Raw genomic sequence first — 19,216 nt, forward strand, 5'->3', positions numbered from 1 at the left:
CGGTAGTGTTTTGGACCAACACGGTCAAAGTAGTAAGGACGTAAGGAGAAGAATTGCACTAGGCAAAGACGCTTTCACAAGGAGGAGGGAGTTAATGACGGGGACGTTGAGTAAGGATGTTAAGAAAAGACTCATACCTTTGATATGGAGCGTAGCTATGTACGGTGCGGAAATGTGGTCATTGAAGCAGGAGGATAGACGTAGACTGGAGGCTTTTGAAATGTGGGTGTGGAGAAGAATGGAGAAGGTGAAATGGACAAAGAAGAAAACAAATGAGGAAGTACTTGGTATGGTGGGCGAAGAGAGGGGTTTGTTGGGAGCAATCCTATGGAGGCAGGAAAAGTGGATGAAAGGGGGATTGACCGGCAGCAGGATGTTGAAGACTGTTATTGAGGGGAGAATGTTAGGCAAACGAGGAAAGGGAAGGAATAGGATAGGGATGTTGGACGGGATGAAGGGAGGAAGAAAGTACTTAGAGCTTAAGAGGGACCTGATGTAAAGTAGGATGTTGTGTTTTGCTATGGGTCACAAAGTATTTAATTAGTAATTATGTTTATCTAAAAACCTACCTTAACCGGTAGATTACCTAATAATAATAATATTTATTAGGTAAAAATGATTAATGTGACAATGAATACCAAATTAAAAGGTGTAAAATTGTTTACCAGAAGCGGTGGAGAAGAGAATAAAATGTATTGACTTCTTTGGCATGACAAGATAGACAAATATTCATCAGATCAAAGAACCAAATAAGGTAAACTGACTACAATCTTGCAGCATCATTTGTCACTTATATGGTTCATCAAATTATTTTCACCTAAGAGAATTCCTCTAGAGAAAATGACGCGTTATTGAAGCTTCTCTACAGGCATGGTCTGCTGATGTCCATGAATCAATGAATAAAACAACAAAAAGATGGTTCATGATAAGATTATTACACACATAGTAGTAGTTTTGAGGGGAGGCGACCGACAGCTAAGGTCATTTGCGCCATAGGGGAAGGACAGGAAAGGATGAAGGGTGGAGAGAAACCCGGCGTCGGCATTAGCCTACTCTACGAAAGGCGTCAAGGGGTCCGCGGCTTAACGTCCCATCCGACGGACGGCGTACTCACTCAAAGTGCCCTCCACAAAGCACCTCAAGTAGGGATCGAGATACCTCTGAAAAATATTCAACACCGCCGGGATTTGAACCCGCGCCCTCAGGGTGGGAAGCCAGTACGTTAGCCCCCGCACCATCTCGATCCCCTTATTACACACATTTAGCCTTTATGATTCATTCATCTATCCATCGCAAAACTTCGTGTCAATGTCATAAGATGATGGTAAAAGTAACAGTAAATTTTTTATCAATGCTGAAAGCATACATCATGGCTTTTATGTTTTATCGAAGGGAGAGACAGGGTTTTGAACACATTTTTTGATAGATTTTGAATAAACAGGTTTGATAAGAAAGGAAATACCTAATGCCGCACTCAAATTTGAGGAATATATAGGATCCTACACGATGGTGTCAATGATTGATCATTACTACAGTTTGTTTATTTTTCAAAGTTTATTTTATTTATAAAAAAGTCAGAAAATGTTACAAAAGAGATATAAAAAAATTAAATAAGTAAAACAGTAGAGAGTACAATAAGTTAAGACCCAAAAACATTAGATATATACAGGCTGAATACAGAAATATGACAGCATTTAGTACACAGAGGCTGCACACAGATCTTTTGAATAACATGAGGTAGATCTCTTGGAATAATGCCAAAAATAATATAACACAAATTGATTTTAATAGAATGCAGACTGTAGTAAACAGTGAAAATAAGAAATGAAGAGGAAAATGGACTGAGGACAAATGTACATATATCAAGAAAATTGTCGAAGAGAAACACTGAAAAAGCTCGCTCCCTAACCTGGAGGATATTCATAAAGAGAACTAACCTTTGAGAAAGAAAATTGTAGAACTATTAATAAATGAAGAGGAATTTGCATTGAGGTTGAATGAATTGCATAAGAAAGAAATACATACAGAACAATTGTCTTTAAGAATAGTAAACAGGACAATTAAGAAATGATATCCTGGAAGAAGAGCAAAGAGTTCCAGAAGAAGAAATCAAACAAATCTTAAGTATAATAGACTTTGATCAAGCCCTCGAGGAGCTAAAGCGCATTAAAGCACTGGGGCCAGATCTAAAATGGGTGACAATAGACAAAAAAGCACTTCATATCAAAAGCAGGCTGTCAGCATGAGGCATCACAGTTGATAGCATGTAGGATACACAAATACATTTTGGGGGTTTAGCATAGATATTAGGCTATATTGTGGGAAATTCAATGTAAATTTTTGTAATTGGAATGTTATACCATTTACTTCTCCATTACTGTGTAATCAAAAATCATATCACTCACTTCAAGGGCATCCACTGTCAGTGCAGTTAAAATCATTAATAACCATAATAATAATACTTGATTGTTTTGATAAATGAAACAATGATATTTAATGTTGTCAATATATATATTGCTTAATAGTCAAACATCAGTTCTTCAATGTGATGAAGATTGCCACAAAAGAATTCTTCAAATAAGTAAAGTGGGTTAGCAAGTAACCAGATACCCTATTCTTGAAATTTGGGATACAGTCTGATTTCAACAGAGTATGCAGACAGTTATACTGTTGAATGTTCACGTTATGAAATGAGTTGTAAATTTAGGATAGTCTACAATAAGTAGTATTTAGTTTCTCTTTATCCCTTATGGTGTAGTAATGGATTTGAGATCTTAATTAGTAAGTTTCTAGATTAACTTTCACATGAATCAGAGCCTTAAAGATATATCAACTAAATACAGGCATGATTCCATAGCTCCAGGCTCTCCAGGATTCCAGGCTCTCTTTTGTAGTAGCAAGATTCGTTTAACAAGTGGGGAATGACCCCAGAACTAAACACCATAATTCAAATGACATTGAAAGAAGGCAAGGTAAAGAGTTAAATGATACTCATCTGAAATGAAAAAGTTGAGTCTTCCTAATATATAAACAGCTTTTATCCATTTATGATGTATCTGTCTGACGTGGATCTCCCAGTTGTTTTGTATTAATATAAATTCCTAGTTAGCTAATTTCAGTTATTTTTGATTAAAGACTACATACAATAAGCTGTGGGTTGCAGTAGACGAAGGGTAGAGCATCTGACTACTGACTGGAGGGCCCAGGTTCGAATCCTGGGCAAGCCTCTCTGGGCACCTGCAGCTCCACCCAAGTGTCATTGTCATAAAAAAAGAATTAATTTCATATTACAGGGCAAATCATTAATTATGATGATGAAAAGTACTGGGCCAAGCACTTAGTCCTGTGGGACACCAAATTTTACTTTAAGAGCTGCAGATCGACAGCCATCAAGTTCAACCAATTGCTGGCAATCATCTAAATATGACCTCATTAGTTTGTGAAATAGCCTTAACATCATAATATTTTAGCTTTGATAGTAATATTGAATGAATGACACAGTTGAAAGCTTAACTAAGATCATGTTGGAAAATCTGCCTCAAGGCAAAAGTTGAGCAACAAAGCCAATGGTTCCGCAATGAACACAATTATGTCCTTGATTAGGGAATTAGACAAACCATAGAAATCTTTACTGTTGCATTTTAAAAATTTTTTTACAGTTGATATAATATTAAATGGAGTAACAAAAATTCCATTTAAAATTTGCATTATTCAGAGAAAGATTCTGCAGCCTATTGCTAATTTGGCAGCATCATTTTTTTCTGTTTTAACATGACCAACTTCTTCATTCATTACCATCCAAGCTGCCTTTTTTTACTTTCTGAATTGAAAAAACTCCTTATTCGCTGAATTTTTGCATGCCGAATTGAGTTATATTAATCTCTGTTGTATTTCCAGCAAGCCTGTGTTTCATGCAGGCTTCCACTGGTTTTGTAAGAGCGGTAATAATTAATTGGGTAAATCATTTCCAAGAGCTAATAAACCCTCAGTAAACCAGAGATAATTTTCAGTTTTAGAGAGCTAACAGTTCAGTATTTTTATAGGAAAGCAATATTCAAAAATGTCTACGATATTACCTAAAAAGCTTGGAAAACTGAGTTGCTCATCAAGATGACTTTAGCCTCCCCGGTGTAGATAGGGGCAGCAATAGCATCAAAACTCGGACCGGTGACCGCGATTCTTGTAATTCATTATTATAATACTGCAGAGAAACTCTTTCCGTAAAGCAATACGCATACCCATCAGTACAAAAAACATAATATACCTATTTCTCACGAACACAGCAAAGCGCATTATTAGCGAAGCTAATGACGACAGCTTGAGTGACCATACCCGTGGAAAGACCAGCCGTTCCCGTACAAAAAATAGAGTAATAATAATACTTTATTCATTTTAAAAATGGTACAACCATATTAAATGTCGTCAATATAAGTATTATTTAACATATAAACATACTTTCTTAACCCTATTCTTGAAACTCTGGATACCATCTGATTTCAACTGAGTAGGCAGATAGTTATACAGTCGTATGTTCATATTGTGAAATGTGTTGTAAGTTGATGACAATCTACAATAAGTAGTATTTAGATTCGATTTACCTCTTGTGGAATAGTTATGGAGGTTGGATCTTAATTGGTAAGTTTCTAGATTAACTTTCACATGAATCAGAGCCTTAAAGATATACAAACAAAATACAGTCATGATTCTATACCTAATAAAAAAAGGTTTGCAGGAATCACGTGGTGGTATATTAGCAAGAGAGCGAATAGCTCTCTTTTGCAGTAGCAAAATTTGTTTAACATGAGGGGAATGACCCCATAACTCAACACCATAATTCAAATGACACTGAAAGAAGGCATGGTAAAGTGTTAAACGATACTCATTTGAAATGATAAAGTTGAGCTTTCTTAACATATAAACAGCTTTACTAAGTTTATTACAGGTCTGACTGATGTGAGTCTCCCAATTAAGTTTTGTATCAATATAAATTCCTAGTATTTTAGCAGTTTCAATATCAGTTATTTTTTATTTAAGACTGCAAACAATATGCTGAGTTTTGTTAGTATTTAATTGTAAATGATTAACATCAAACCATTCCTTAGCCTGTTTTTGGGTAGCGCTAGATTGTAACTTTGCATCTTCTAGATGTTGACACTTTTGCTCAAAAGTAGTGTCATCAGCATATAAAACAGATCTAGGTTTCATATTACAGGGCAAATCATTAATCATGATAATGAAAAGTACTGGGCCAAGCACAGAGCCCTGTGGTACACCACAGTTTACTTTAAGAGCTGCAGACCGACAGCCATCAAGCTCAACCAATTGGTGGCGATCATCCAAATATGACTTCATTAGTTTCAGTGCAACTCCCTTAATACCATAATATTCTAGCTTTGTTAGTCATATTGAATGATTAACACAGTCGAAGGCCTTACTAAGATCACATAGTGTCACTGAGACTGATTCCTTTTCTTCAAATGCATTAATGACATAATTAACTATGGACTCTACTGCCAAGTATAAAACCAAAACGAAAAAAATTATAATCACCAGAAGCCAGACTTTGAAAATTTTGCCAATCAAGTAAACTTGTCACTACTCGAGTTCAAAACGCGGTTAGGTCATGCCACTGTGGAAGAAACTGGTTACTGTTTGTAACAAGACCTTTTATGCCTTCAACTATCGTAAACATCGTAAAATCAATGATGGCGTACTGCGAATTTGTCATCCGCAGCGCCAATGTTTTCTTTGACAGCTGGCATTTCATTTAGCTATCGTGTTTGTTATTTCGACGAATGAATTATGAGGCGTTTTTACGCTGGCTGAAGCTGCGTTTAATTTAACGAGGCATGTTGTATGGTAGTTGATTCTTTTAACTTCATGTGAGCCGTTTTCCTATAGAATCGGTGGTATCTGTCATCAAGAAGTTTGTGGCAATTTAAAAATGCAAGGGTACTTATGGCTACAACATTGAACAGAAACTCATAATTTTTTAAAGTTTTGTGATTTGAAATCTTACTGTCCACATGAAAGTCAATAAACTTTATTCGTCACACATCAGACACCCTTGCATATAATTAGACTTATTTCCTTGTTTAAGTTTTGACTGTAAGGGCTCTCGTTAGATTATTTTTACGGTTTAAATAGACGCATTTGTTATTTCGGTTTCGTCGCAGTTGTTGTAATAGGAATGTGAAACGAATGAGACTGAAGTTTGGTTGGTGATATAATTACATTCTGCCAATCGTGTCAATTATCTGCCAGTCGTGTCGGTAGTTTGGAGATATATTTATTACTCGTTGGTATTGGAATCATCCACGCTTTAAAATGTCTCATGTTCAATATTTGGATGAGCTGATTCGTGAGTACTTGCTGTACAGAGGATTCAGCGGTACCCTCAAAGTATTTGACTCAGAATTAAAAGTGGACAAGGACAAAGGATTCCGTGTGAGTTTTAAAGTTGTACGTGGCTACGTTTCTTTAAATCCTGAGAGCGTGATATCACAAAATAATACTTATTATTTTTAGGTTGATAGAATATTGGACCAACTAATGCAGTATATTTACTCGTACGACCTAAATTCCTTAAGAGAACTTTGGGGACATTTAGATCAAAGAATGTTTTCGAAGTTGGATCAGCACTTTTGCCCTGGTAACAGTATTTCCTGCAAAATATTGAAATATTTGTGTACTCTACTAGATAAAAATATCACTAAAAACATTGACTGTTTCAGCCGTTAGAAAACTTGAAAATGCAGTGCTTAAAATGTACCTGGTGAATGCAGTACTCAATGGAAAACAAGAAAAATTAACCGAATTTTTTTCCAAAATGACTTCGGAATTACTTACTCAGGCTGAGTGGAAAGATTGGTTCAGTAAGTATTTTGTGTTGTGTACATGCATTTTGTGGCTCAATTTTTCCAGTCGTCTTCGTAAATGCTTCTGACAGTTAATATCTTAAAGTAGCGCCTTGTATGCCGCGTTTTTGCCCCGTGACTTGTAAGCCATAAAATTAAAAAGGGCCAAATCTCCTCCCTCCTATTGTCTAATGTTAGATAAGTTTCATACTCACATGTCGGGCACTTTTGTATGAACGGCTTTTATGCCCTGCGAGTACATGATGAACAAAGAAAGGTTTATGTCTTATTGATAGAATTGGTGAGGGCCCAGATCAGAGTCCTGTTTTAGGCCATCGCTCCTTTGCAAATCTTGTTTAACGTGTACAAATTACAGATACCATTTTAATAGGTGTGCTCTTTTTACGCAAGAAGCCCAAAATTTACCAACAGGCATTATTATCAGTTACTTTCCGTTGTCATATTTCATATTAGGCATTTCGATTCTTGTCTTTATAAGATGGAAACAAGTCACTTTTGTAGCGAATGAGTTCACGTATAATTTTAAAATATAAATTACCTGCATTTTCATTCGTCACCAATGCAGTGAAACCGTTGCATCGAACAAATATGTGTGGATTTATTTGTTTGGACCTTCGATTTGGCAGTGCACGCCTTGGACCTGAATTTTGCACCTTTCCGCCTTAGAAAATAATTCGAATAGATATCCTGGAAAGTCTTCCACTGTTTTAATTATTTCATTTTATTTCCGTGTAGAAAAAGTTTTAAAAATTCTCTTTTCTTCAATCTTAAAGTGGCAGAATTAATCATGTTGTAAATAAAAACATATAAAGTGAAAATCTGAGTATCATTCATGAAAGAATTTTATGTTATTTCAATGAAAGATGAGGTGTGCTAATAATAGATTGAAAAAAATATTTTTAAACAGTGCATCCTTACCACACGTAGCATGCCTTAGCATTTCAGTCCACCTAGCAAATGTTGATGACAATGAGCCATTAGCTCATTCCCATATGAGCATTAGTCTCTGAGCTTTGGTAAGCACTTGCTCAATCTGGCCATTATACTTATGACAAAGCGACACAGAAGGATCTTGAAAACTGGCTTAAACATTTTATGGAGGCATTTCAGGTTTTTCGCAAAGTATTCTGAGGGAGGTTTATAAATGAAGTACTGTGAATAACTGAAGCATTTTGAGGAGGCCAGAATGTTGTTTGGTGTAGATCCCAGGTCTAGTTGACCTTCCACATCAACAGATGAACATGTTAATAGAATTTTTGCTGTAATTTTTGAAAATTGTTGGCGAATCTAATGAGCAAGTAGGAATGCACGGAGGATCATGATATCAAATTTTAGCTGACATTTTTCAGGTGCATTGCTTTGTTGCAAAACGTTTTTTCCATGCTTGTCGATTTATTCTTTTAGTTGCTAATCTGATGAACAATTTGGGCATGTTTACATTCCTCTGTAAAAAGCTTGAAGACTGATATTTTACAGAGAAATGGCAATTTGTTGTCAAAATCATTTCTAAATGGATAACAGCTGCAGCATGCTCTATGTACAAGTAGGTGTGTTGTTAACAAGGTTCAGTCCTTTAATGAATTGATCTTGTGTTACTGGCTGGATCTAATGTATTTTGGTCGAAAACATTTTCCATAACAGGTCTCAAGGATTCTTTTTTAGTGATTACCATACATGCCTATTACATTAGGCATCTCTTGGCTTTTGTAAATGCCAAGCTTTACATTCATGCACTAACACCCTCTGATGGGAATGAAAAGTGATCTATTCAAAAATGTTAATTGAACTGAATAAAACCAGCTTTGTTTTCCGACTCAGATGTATGAGTCAATTTGTGCTTGCTGATTTGTTTTAATATGTTAGTAAATTAAAATAATAAAATTTTGACTGCTTTGATAAGGTAATTATAGCTAACCTCACTAAGTATATTTAATTATATATTTCCAGTGCTTCCCTTCATAAAAAATCCAGAAGAAAATCCAGCATTTACAGTACATTTCACCCGGCAGTGGCAGGATACAATGCTTGCTTCTCTTCACAATTTCCTGTCCATCATATTTCAGGTGTGTACGCAGTAATCTACAAATAATGCACATTATTCTAATCATTTTGCCGAAGGGCCCCATATATTCTATATCTATTAAACCATAAATGCTGTAATCAACCTGAAGGTTGGTGTGGTAGGTGATGGTAGAGTTCACCCAGTACTAAGCCCAGTAATGCTATACTTGACAGATACCACTACTTGTATGTTAAAGGATTTTTATTTTCATTTGTATTTTTTTTAATAAATTTGCTTTTAAACAAAAGTTTCATTTGTCCAAATTTAAGTGTCGCCCCCTTTATATATATCGATGATGTAGAAGCACTCACGAGAGGAATATAACATTTGGGCGGCTCAATAGAACACAAAATAAAATAGATAACACGTAAAAGGAGACATTTTTGAAAGTTTGATCTTTCGGCCTTCTTTAGGTCAGACTGGAAGAGCTCGACGTGTAATATGGAGTCTTGGGGGAGGAGGCGTAGGGTATGCTGGGAAGGGAATTAAAGATGGTGGTTAAGGGTGGGAATTGTAAAAGGTTGGTAAGCTAGTATATTTGCGGATTCGTGAGTTCTCACCTCTATTGGTGGCTGAATCAGGTAGAGATTCTAGGATGGTTAGGGAGAAACACTGGTCAAAAGAAAGACTGTGGGAATTTGTGTGTGAAGGGATAGTAAGAGAAGAGAGTGAGGTATAATTGCAGGAGTAGCGGTGATTGTTCATTCAAATGGACAAGGGGGTAATGCATTCGCCTATGTAAAATGAAGTGAATCGTTTGCATTACAAAAGTTAGATAATGTTTTTTGAGAGGCAATTAGAGTGGGAATGAGATGAGGGGGCAATGAGGGGATATGGGGTGAGGGTAGCTGATCTGATAAGAGGACATGTTTTACATCAAGTGCGGTTGCAAGTAGGGGAAGGATGAGGAAATTTGTAAGAGGGCACCAAAGGGTTGGTGGATCCTCAGAAGGTTTCTTAGATTGGCGGTCGTTTGTATGCGAGAGAGGGGCATAGGGGCAGTAAGGATGATGTAGCATCATTATCGTGTAAAATTGGAAACATTTCTTTAAGGAAGGTGTTCAGTGTGTGGGATCAAGGAAAATAGGTGGTTAAAAGGTTGAGTCCTGCTTCAGATGAGTGGTTGATTTCTGATGGTGTGTGAGGTCGGGTGGATTTTATTTTGTTGCAAATCCAGTGCCCGTGGATAGAGAGAGATTTGGGAATCGAAAGCGTTTGGTGTTGGAAGGGTGACAGCTGGTTAAGTGTAGGTATTGTTGATGGTTAGTGGCTTTAATATGTATTGAAGTGGTAAATTTGTTACTGTGAAGTGAGATGTCTGTGTCAAGAAAGGTGATGGTGGAGTCTGAAATGTAAGAATTGGATTTAACTGTGAAAGAAGAATTTAAGTCCGATGAGAAATTATTGAGAGACTCAAAGCCATGTGTCCAGAGAATAAAAATGTCGTGTATGTAGCGGACCCAGAAAAGAAGTTGGAGGGGTTGCTGAGAAAGGAAAGTCTCTTCTAGGTGGCCCATGAAGAGATTGGGGTATGATGGCGCCATCCTCGTTCCCATTGCTGTGACTTTGCTTTGTGAATGAAAACAGTTTTGGAATGAAAATGCATATTTTGTTTGGATGAAAGTGGCTAGATTGAGGTTTAATTTGACTGAAGGGCACTGGGGTGAGGGGCATAGAAAAAGATACTGACGGAGATAGGATAAGCCTTCAGCATGGGGAATAGAGGTATAATGGGTGGTAACATCGATGGTGGCCATAAGTAGGTGGAAGGTGGGGGGAATGGAGACAGAATTTAAAAGGAGGAGGAATTGATACGTGTCTTTCATGGAGGGCGAGGAGAGTACAAGAGGTTGTAGGTGGTGGTCAAGGAATGCGGAGATTCTTTTGTTGGGAGAGTTGAAACTGGAAACTATAGGGCGACAGGGGATTTTAGATTTGTGTATTTTTGGGAGGAGATAAAACTGGGGTGCGAGTAGGGATATGTCTTGGGTGGTGAGGCCTTCTTCTGGTTCAAATTGGAGGTGGAAAGACCGAATTTCTGTTTGGGAATTAAAACAGTTTTGTAATAAAAATGCATATTTTGTTTAAATGAGGCTGTACAAGCTGTAAAGACAAGCATCGCATTGGTCGACCAAATGAGGTGATGACTTTGACATGACGTTGACATGTTCAGAAACGGTGAAGAAAATCCACATAGTGATACTGGATGATCGTCAACAAAAAGTGCGCGAGCTAGCAGACATATTAGGCATTTCAAAAAGTGTGGTACATCACATATCAACTGAAAATTTGGACGTGAGAAAGCTGTGTGCAAGATGGGTGTCGCATTTGCTCACACTCGAGCAAAACCAGTCGTGAAGATGTTTCAATTGAGTGTTTAGCAAAGGTTCACAGCAACAAAGCATAATTTTTGTGCTGTTTCATAACCATGGATGAAACATGGGTCCATTACTTTACACCCAAGACAGAAGATTCACGAATTGCAGCAATTGTAGAGAAGGCTCAGGCGCTGATTTCAGAGGACCCGGGGCAATTACTGAGGAAATTGGCATCAGAATTGAATGTTAGCGAGGGAACAATGCATCGGATGGCAGAGGAGGACCTGTGATACAAGTTGCACACAATAAAGGTGCGAAACATGCTGTCTGAGGCTGCCAGAGCAAAGCGGATTGCTTGCTGCAACCTGTTATTGTGTTCTCTAAGAAATAAAGCTGTGGGGCGAATCAGATTGATCTGGTGTACCAGCTCATACAAGTCATTTAGACCGAAACTGGCTCTTAGATAACGTTGACATGTTCTGGTCAAAGGAGTTCTGATCTCCGAATAGCTCGGACTTGAATCCCCTCAACTATTATGTTTGGAGCGTAGTGGAAAGAGTTACCAGTAAGACAAGGCACCCTAATGTCGCGTCTCTAAGCACCGCTATCGTAGCAGCATTCACAAATATGGACAGAGCTGTTTTGAAGAGTGTGTGTGATCAATTCAGGACAAGATTGGAGGCGGTCGTTGCAGCTGAAGGGGGTTACATTGAGTAATGTTACTCTTGACAGATACCACTACTTGTATGTAAAAGGATTTTCATTTTCATTTGTATTTTTTTAAATAAATTTGGTTTTAAACAAAGATTTCATTTTCCAAATTTAAGGGCCCTACCCTGTATTTATATGCACATATAAAAATATGAGTTACTTTACATTCAAGGTAGATTTGGTGTAAAAATGGAAAACAATAGGTTCAAAAATAGGAAAATGAAAATCTTATTTTTTGAAATTTGCTAAGCCCCCACATCTTGTAATATTACTAATCCAAGATAGCACCAATGTGACCTAGTGATCTGAATCATTTATTTCCTCACCCATTTAGTGCATGCCACAGCCAACTCTTGCAAGTTTTGGTGAAGATGCAGCAACCATTAAGTGTTTGCAGGAAGAAAATGAAGTTTTGAGGACACGTTTAGCTCTCCTTCTTGAAGGAGGACAGAGCTCCCTTTCTGGTGCTAATCATCCACATCTGGCTGTGAGGTCACGGCCAGTATCTGTGGCTGATGTTATCACCCCTGAAGTACCAGCTTCTCAAGAGCTCATGGATGATTTCTATGTGATTGCTCAGTAAGTGTATTTTGAAAAAAATAGCGAATGCTTGCTGATATATTCAATAAATTTAGAACATGTGGATGATTTATATGCCTATTGATGCGGTTCGGTAGTAATGGAAGCATCATAAAAATATGTTACAAAATTAGATCTGCTGCGCCCTGAGGGATACCCAGAGTTCCCCCAATAGTTCATTGTACCAAGGGGTGAAATATCTGGCACTCCCTGTATGAATTAGTTGGTATATGGGCCATTCATAACTATTTTATTGAGTCCATTTTGGTTGCTAAACCATCCCAGGTTGCAATGTGTTCGATAGTGAAATACCTGCATAGAAATGATAACATTCCCAATTAAGAGTAACATTATGAAGCTATCTTGACTTCCATAGCATTTGTTCGAGTCGCATGAAATGGGATAAGATGTCTAGGTCCTTTTTTAGAAAATCGCTTTATTTAATGCAAACAATGCTCCATTATATTTTTAAACGAATGTTGCTTGTACAGTTTTTATTCCACTTCTAGTCCCCCTTTGAAATACACGGGTAAGGTAAAAAGTTATGGGCATGACAAAAGAAATACTGCGATTTTCAGTTAAAAAATGATTTTATTTTTCTACAGCTACATCAACTCCCTTGACTTCAACACACTTTGTCTAGCATTTCTCCAACATCAGTATTCCTCCCCAGAATTGAGAGTCTGGAGGAACATGAAAATATCTATGGCCCTTTCAAATTCTTCATTGGATTGGAAGTGCTTCTCAGAAACAAATTTCTTCAAGTTTGGGAACAGATGGAAGTCTGAGGGTGTTAACTCGGGAGAATAGCAGGGATGGCCAAGCAAATTGTATCCTAAATGCCATAGTTTTCCCATTGCCATCGCACCTTTGTGAGCAGGTGACAGCGTGTTGTCCTGGTGAAAGATGATTTTTTTTCTTCTTCAAGCCAGGCCTCTTCTTGTAAATTTTGGCATCCAGCTGGTCAATAAGGTTGGAATAATATTTGCCTATAATTATTCTGCCTTTTTGAAGGTAATTAACTAACAGGATTCCTTTTGCATACAAAACACACCGGCCATGACCTTTCTGGCAGATGCGATCGACTTCACTTTCTTTGGTGCTGAACCACCGACATACACCCATAGATGAGACATGAGCCCATGTCTCATCTATGGTGACAAATCGCTGCACAAAATCGGTCGGTTCCCTCTTTAATCGGTCCAAACTTTGCTACAAAAATTGTTTGTGCTAATGCTTTTGATCGGCATTCAGCGAATGCAGCATCCACCTTGCACAGAGCTTTTGCATCCCTAGTTCGTTGTGAAAGATGTTTCACACTCTTTCTTCCGATATCCCCACAGCCTTAGCTATCTAACTCACCTTCACTCGCCTATCATCCAACATTTTATCATGCACCTTTTTGATGGTTTCTGGTGTGGTTGCGGTTTTTGGCCATCCTTCAGGTAGGTCATCTTTGAGGGATGTGTGACTACATTTAAATTCAGCTGCCCACTTTTTAATGGTTGATATCGAAGGAGCATACTTTGGTCTACTTCAGATGAATTTCCTTAGGGGTTAATTTTAAAGTGAAGCAAAGAATTTTATGACCGCACATAATTCAAGTTTTTCCATTTTAACGAAAAATGTCTACTGCAACAATATGTGTAAACGAACTACTTGAGAGAACAAGTTGAAACTTGTCTTAGGAACTGATGACACGTGCACCTAGGTGGGAATCATAAATTTTCATTGATTAGAATGCCATCTTTCTGTCAGCCCGATAACATTTCATCTTACCGTCGTAGTATATTTCTAGGAGCCTGTTACTCAAAGCTACAAGTTTTTTCCAAGTCCTCTGAAGGTGTTCTTAAACTTAAAACAGTTAAACTTCAAAAATCAAATGCTGTGTAATATATGCAAGTAATGAATGTTGTTGATTTATTTTCATCAGTGTCTGCAAACTACCTGGACTTATAAACTAACTTTTAGTTTTGAGAAATTGTCCCCATATGGGCTAAAATAAGAATATCTATGAGTCAATGCATAAAAACTAAGGAATAGTACATGTGTTATTAATTTTAATATCCTCTTTGTGTTCTTGACGGTGAGAAATTAAGAAAGGTTGTTAAGTATGCATGGGCCCCTCAGTTAGTCCTTAAAAAATCAAAGAGATGATGCTTGTTGTATTAGAAAAAGTTTGCTTTTAAAAACCTTCTTCTCTCACTAAATTGCTGTTGAAGTTTCAGCTGCATCTGGACTTGATTTCAAATTCATAGTCGATTGAAAGCAACACTCTAATGCTTATTTATGAAAATGGAAAAAATGAGTTTCTTGTGGTGATTTAACACTTCTATTTAAAAGGCTTAAAACTGAAAGAGATAAAAAACCGAGTTTGATAAAGTTCATGGCATATCTGCTCCTGTGTTTGTGACTTTGTATTTCATTCCAAGAAACTGCAGCAGATGCCCGAACGGTAAATTTTAATGGAGTTTTCTGCTGATATGCATTTCAATGCAACAATTACAAAGTATAAAAATCGTTCGCCTTGACTGGGATCCAAACCTGGATCCCTCAATGTCCGGCTGAGTGCTCCAGCCAGTTAAGCTAGTGTGGCATCCTCTTAAACTCTGAAATTTAGCGGGGTTTAAAGGAACAAGATGTTGTGATGAAATACTGTACGTACAATGTCACTGGCATTCGTAGTCGTGTGCGGCGTGCCGCGGTCCACAAGGTTAAAGCCAATCAATCCTGGTCAAGGCGAATGATTTTTACACTCTGAAATTGTTGCATTTATACATGATGCTTAGTTTCAGTTATTATTTTGATATTATTGAAATTTGTATTAAAAGCAACCATTTTCTATACCTTAACAACATTCTCTTACTCTTCAAGGTTGAATTCATGTAGACTCTTGAGTTTATATTTATTTATATATCGACTTCGTTGGGCGATGTTGAGACTTATAGTTCCTTCTACCACCTAACCTTTACATGAAAGACATAACATGGAAGACAGTTGCATACAGCCAAGCATTAGATGGGAGAAAATCCACCTATATGGTAATCGAACCCGCGACCTCTGGGTTGGAAGGCAAGGACGTTACCCCGCCGCCACTGGGGCCGAGTTTATAGGGAGAGGTACAATGTATTTATGTATTAGCAAAGGGGCAACATCCTTGCCATCCGAATGAATATCAAGTTTTGTGGCCATGTGAGATTAAACCAAATGTGCCAAATTGTATAAATTTAGGAGTTGTTTTGGAATATTTTAGGAAGTATTTTCAAAAAAATTTTAAAACTCTGTTGCTTAGTACTGACTCAAGTAGTGATTTTATTAAAATTTGTAATTAAGGCAACCATTTTCTCTGCGTAATGCTGGAAAAAATCCTTAATAGTAAGTATTTTTCCGGCAAATACGGTTGAGCTTTCAGGTCAAAGTTATACTGGAACACATCTGGTCCATAAGATGCAGGCCTATTTTAGAGCATATTTTGAAGTTAAAAAAGTACATCTTAAGGGCTGGGAAATGCAGTATACATTATATATTTTTATGAGATATTTAAAATTAACTGTAACTTCATGTGAAAACACCAGAATCAGAAAAAAAGAAAAAAAAAGTTTTTGTAACCAGTATCGTTGAACCCAACCTAACCTCCAACTTCTGAAAATGAAATAATTAGTTTGGTTTTGAGTCTTTACTAAAAAGAAATTTGAAGATATTTTCATGTTGTGTTAATCTTCCATGTCAAAGCATAATTTTAGTAGTAATAACAGCTAATTTTATTCAGGCTCATCAATTGTAAAGATGATGAAAAAGTTAACTTGAAACTTAAGTCTCTTAATATAAGGTGCTACTGTAAATATTTATGTGGACTAATGTAACCTGGTTGGTTTCATTTGATTCAAGACTACCAGTAATTTCAATTTAAACTTGTCATGAAATATGGGAACATTTTTTATGAGCCAAATTTTGTTTATGACTAGTAATCTTTAATAAAGTTTCGTATTAATTTAAACTCAACCAAGAGTTTCATTAATTTTTTCCATAACTTGATAACTTGGTTTGAAGTTGTGAAATGAATGTTGTCATTAAGACACTGAAATAAGGTGTGATGTCAAGTTGACTTAGCTTTAACTTTTGCAACCCAAATATCCTTATCATATTTAAAATTTTATTTTTGTCACTTTCAAATGATTTTTGTTTGTAACAGAGAGGCTCCTGCAGCTTCTGAAAGCCAAACAAAGACACTGAAGAGTCTTATTCGTAATATTGGAAGTAACATTGGAGGAGGCTTGCCCACTTCTCCCATTTTGGGACGAAAGTCAATACAGCATACTTCACCCCAACAGTTGCAACATTCTGGTTGGTAACATTGTTTTCAGTCATTTCTGTGCATGAATTAAAATGTCCTGTATTTACTAATTAGCTCTTTCTTGTTATTAATTTTTTGTAAAAGATTTTGGTTATCTGATATTAGGATGTGTTCTCCAAACTACTGCTTAAATTGGTTTTTCTTGTTCTTAATGGAGTGGAATTTTCCCATTTTTGCAATTAAATATGTTGTCACAAAAGTATGAGTAACTGGGTGACCTGCAACTTTAAAGATGAAAAAATGCATTGTTTTTAGGAAATGAGAAAGGGTTTCTAAGAATGAAATGGAATTTTATTGCCTATTTATGAATTATATGAAATTTGATCAAAAATGTTTATTTGAAAATTTGTGCAATCCCAGTCTGTTTAAAGAGGTGTCCTCTAAATGAAGAGGGGGTAAATGGTTCACTCCAGGACCTTCAGGTTTCCATACCATGGCATTTTTTCCAGGTTTCAGGGTCAATAATTGTACAAATAATGTTTTCTGTGTTGTGACATTGCTATTTATTGTTAAAATCGGTTGTTGTGTCATCATTTTGAAGAGTACTGGGGAAAATTGTTCCACAAAAGGTTTTGTAATCTTATTACTTATTTTTGTGCTCTCTCATTCTTTCAATCATCTGGAAATTTTTTCAGCCACCCGCATGTAGAACTCTTTGACTATTCTCCAGTGTTATATTTGTAATATGTACATAAATTACTTATTGTTATCACTAATGACCAACATTTGAGGCTATGACTTCGGATAAAATGTTGGAAATTGATCACGTAAGTGTTGAACATAGACTTACGAAGTTCATCGCATTTTATGTAAATCTGAAAACATTAGTATTATTTTTAATGCACTTTGAGTTTTGTTGTTCCTTTTTTATTTCTGTAATGAACTGTGACATTCTTAGTAGGTGGCATTTCTCAAATGAGCATTCAAATATGTCAATAGGACAACTTTAAGTTTGATTGTAAATTGACTAATTTTGTGAAATGACAAAATTCTAGCCCTTAGCTTCAAACAGCATTGGGTATATAATACTTCTGTTGCTGTGTTTTTGACTTGATTAAATTGAAATATTTTGTCAAAATTAAGATAAGGTATCACCACTAGGATTATGCTTACCCTTTACAGAATACTGTGAATAAAAAAATTCCAAAATAATGTAGCAACACTCATATTCAAGTGGTGTATGTTTTGATCATGATGTCAATAACTAATTTCAGATGTTTTAAGGGATTAGCATTGTGATATTCCCATAAATATTTGGCAGGTTTTGCTGGCAAAATTCAAAGTTTTTTGGTAAAAAGTTTAAAGCCCTTAACAGATAAAAATAGTTCTCCTTCATGAAGACTAAAAATTGTCTACAGGGTACACAATTGCTCTTGCACAGACACCAAAGCCTTGGGAAGAGTAGGTTGGAACTAAGAGCAACTTTGATATTTAAATAGCAGTGGTTCTTGTACTGTTAAGTGATTTATTTTTAATTCTGTTATTATATATTGGGTTAGATTAAGCATAAAATATAGAAATCAATTTTGCTCATATTTGCATTGAAACACAAGGTGAGCTTGAATGACAGAGTACATTATCTACTTGAACTGTAAGAAATAATAATCAAAAGTAAATTATATAAATGGTACTAAGCAGGGGTAAGCTATAACAAATGTGGTGGTATTTTGTGCAGAATATCATATTGTATTTATTTTGTATCGAAATTGGAATTTGTAGGAAAGGAAAGGATACATTTTTTGCCCCAATCACGGATACTAAAATTGTATGATCGCAGAGTAAAAGTTCAAAGCATATATTGAAATATTTTGAAATTTCATGAAGGATGACTGAAATTTATGAAACAGTATAAAATATCTTGTTTTCTTTTCAGAATTAAGTTTTGCATGCAGTCAGTTAGATTAATATTGGTATGCCACTGGTTAAGGTAGGTTCCATGTACTTCTATCCACCCTTCATTCAATCCAATGTGCCTATGCTATTTTCTTCCCCTTCCTCACTTGTCTAACATTCTCCCTTCTATAACAGTCTTCAAATTCGAATTCCCAAATTGCTTGGAACCCATCTTTCCTACCTCCTTGGGGTTTTTCCTAATAAACTTCTCTCCGTCCCCACCATGCCTAATAAGAGAGTGAACATTTCTCGGCCTGATGATGAAAATGACAATTTGCATTTTCAAAAAAATTTATTTTTCAACATAAACATCTTTAATATTAATTTACCTGGTTTGTCTGGATGCCATATTTTGAGAAAAATAGCCTGCCTAGAACAATAAGTCCAGAGTCCCCTACAAAGTATTCCCCTTGGAACCTCA

The 19,216-nt window shown here is 36.4% G+C and overlaps 1 protein-coding gene across 1 annotated transcript in view; it reads left to right on the top strand.

Moving 5' to 3' along the window:
• The first annotated feature begins 6,194 nt into the window (after positions 1–6,194).
• The window catches only part of LOC139687473 (WD repeat-containing protein 91), a 45,450-nt gene continuing 32,428 nt past the window's right edge, over positions 6,195–19,216 (top strand). Inside the window, exons 1-6 of the mRNA XM_071584647.1 lie at positions 6,195–6,447; positions 6,529–6,652; positions 6,735–6,875; positions 8,826–8,941; positions 12,304–12,548; positions 16,741–16,892. Of these exons, the coding sequence (XP_071440748.1) occupies positions 6,328–6,447; positions 6,529–6,652; positions 6,735–6,875; positions 8,826–8,941; positions 12,304–12,548; positions 16,741–16,892 (898 nt within the window). The 5' untranslated portion in view covers positions 6,195–6,327. The remainder of the gene's footprint in view (positions 6,448–6,528; positions 6,653–6,734; positions 6,876–8,825; positions 8,942–12,303; positions 12,549–16,740; positions 16,893–19,216) is intronic.

This window comes from Hetaerina americana, unplaced genomic scaffold (genome assembly GCF_022747635.1).
Source record: "Hetaerina americana unplaced genomic scaffold, ioHetAmer1.1.p SCAF_2, whole genome shotgun sequence".
Lineage (NCBI taxonomy): Eukaryota > Metazoa > Arthropoda > Insecta > Odonata > Calopterygidae > Hetaerina > Hetaerina americana.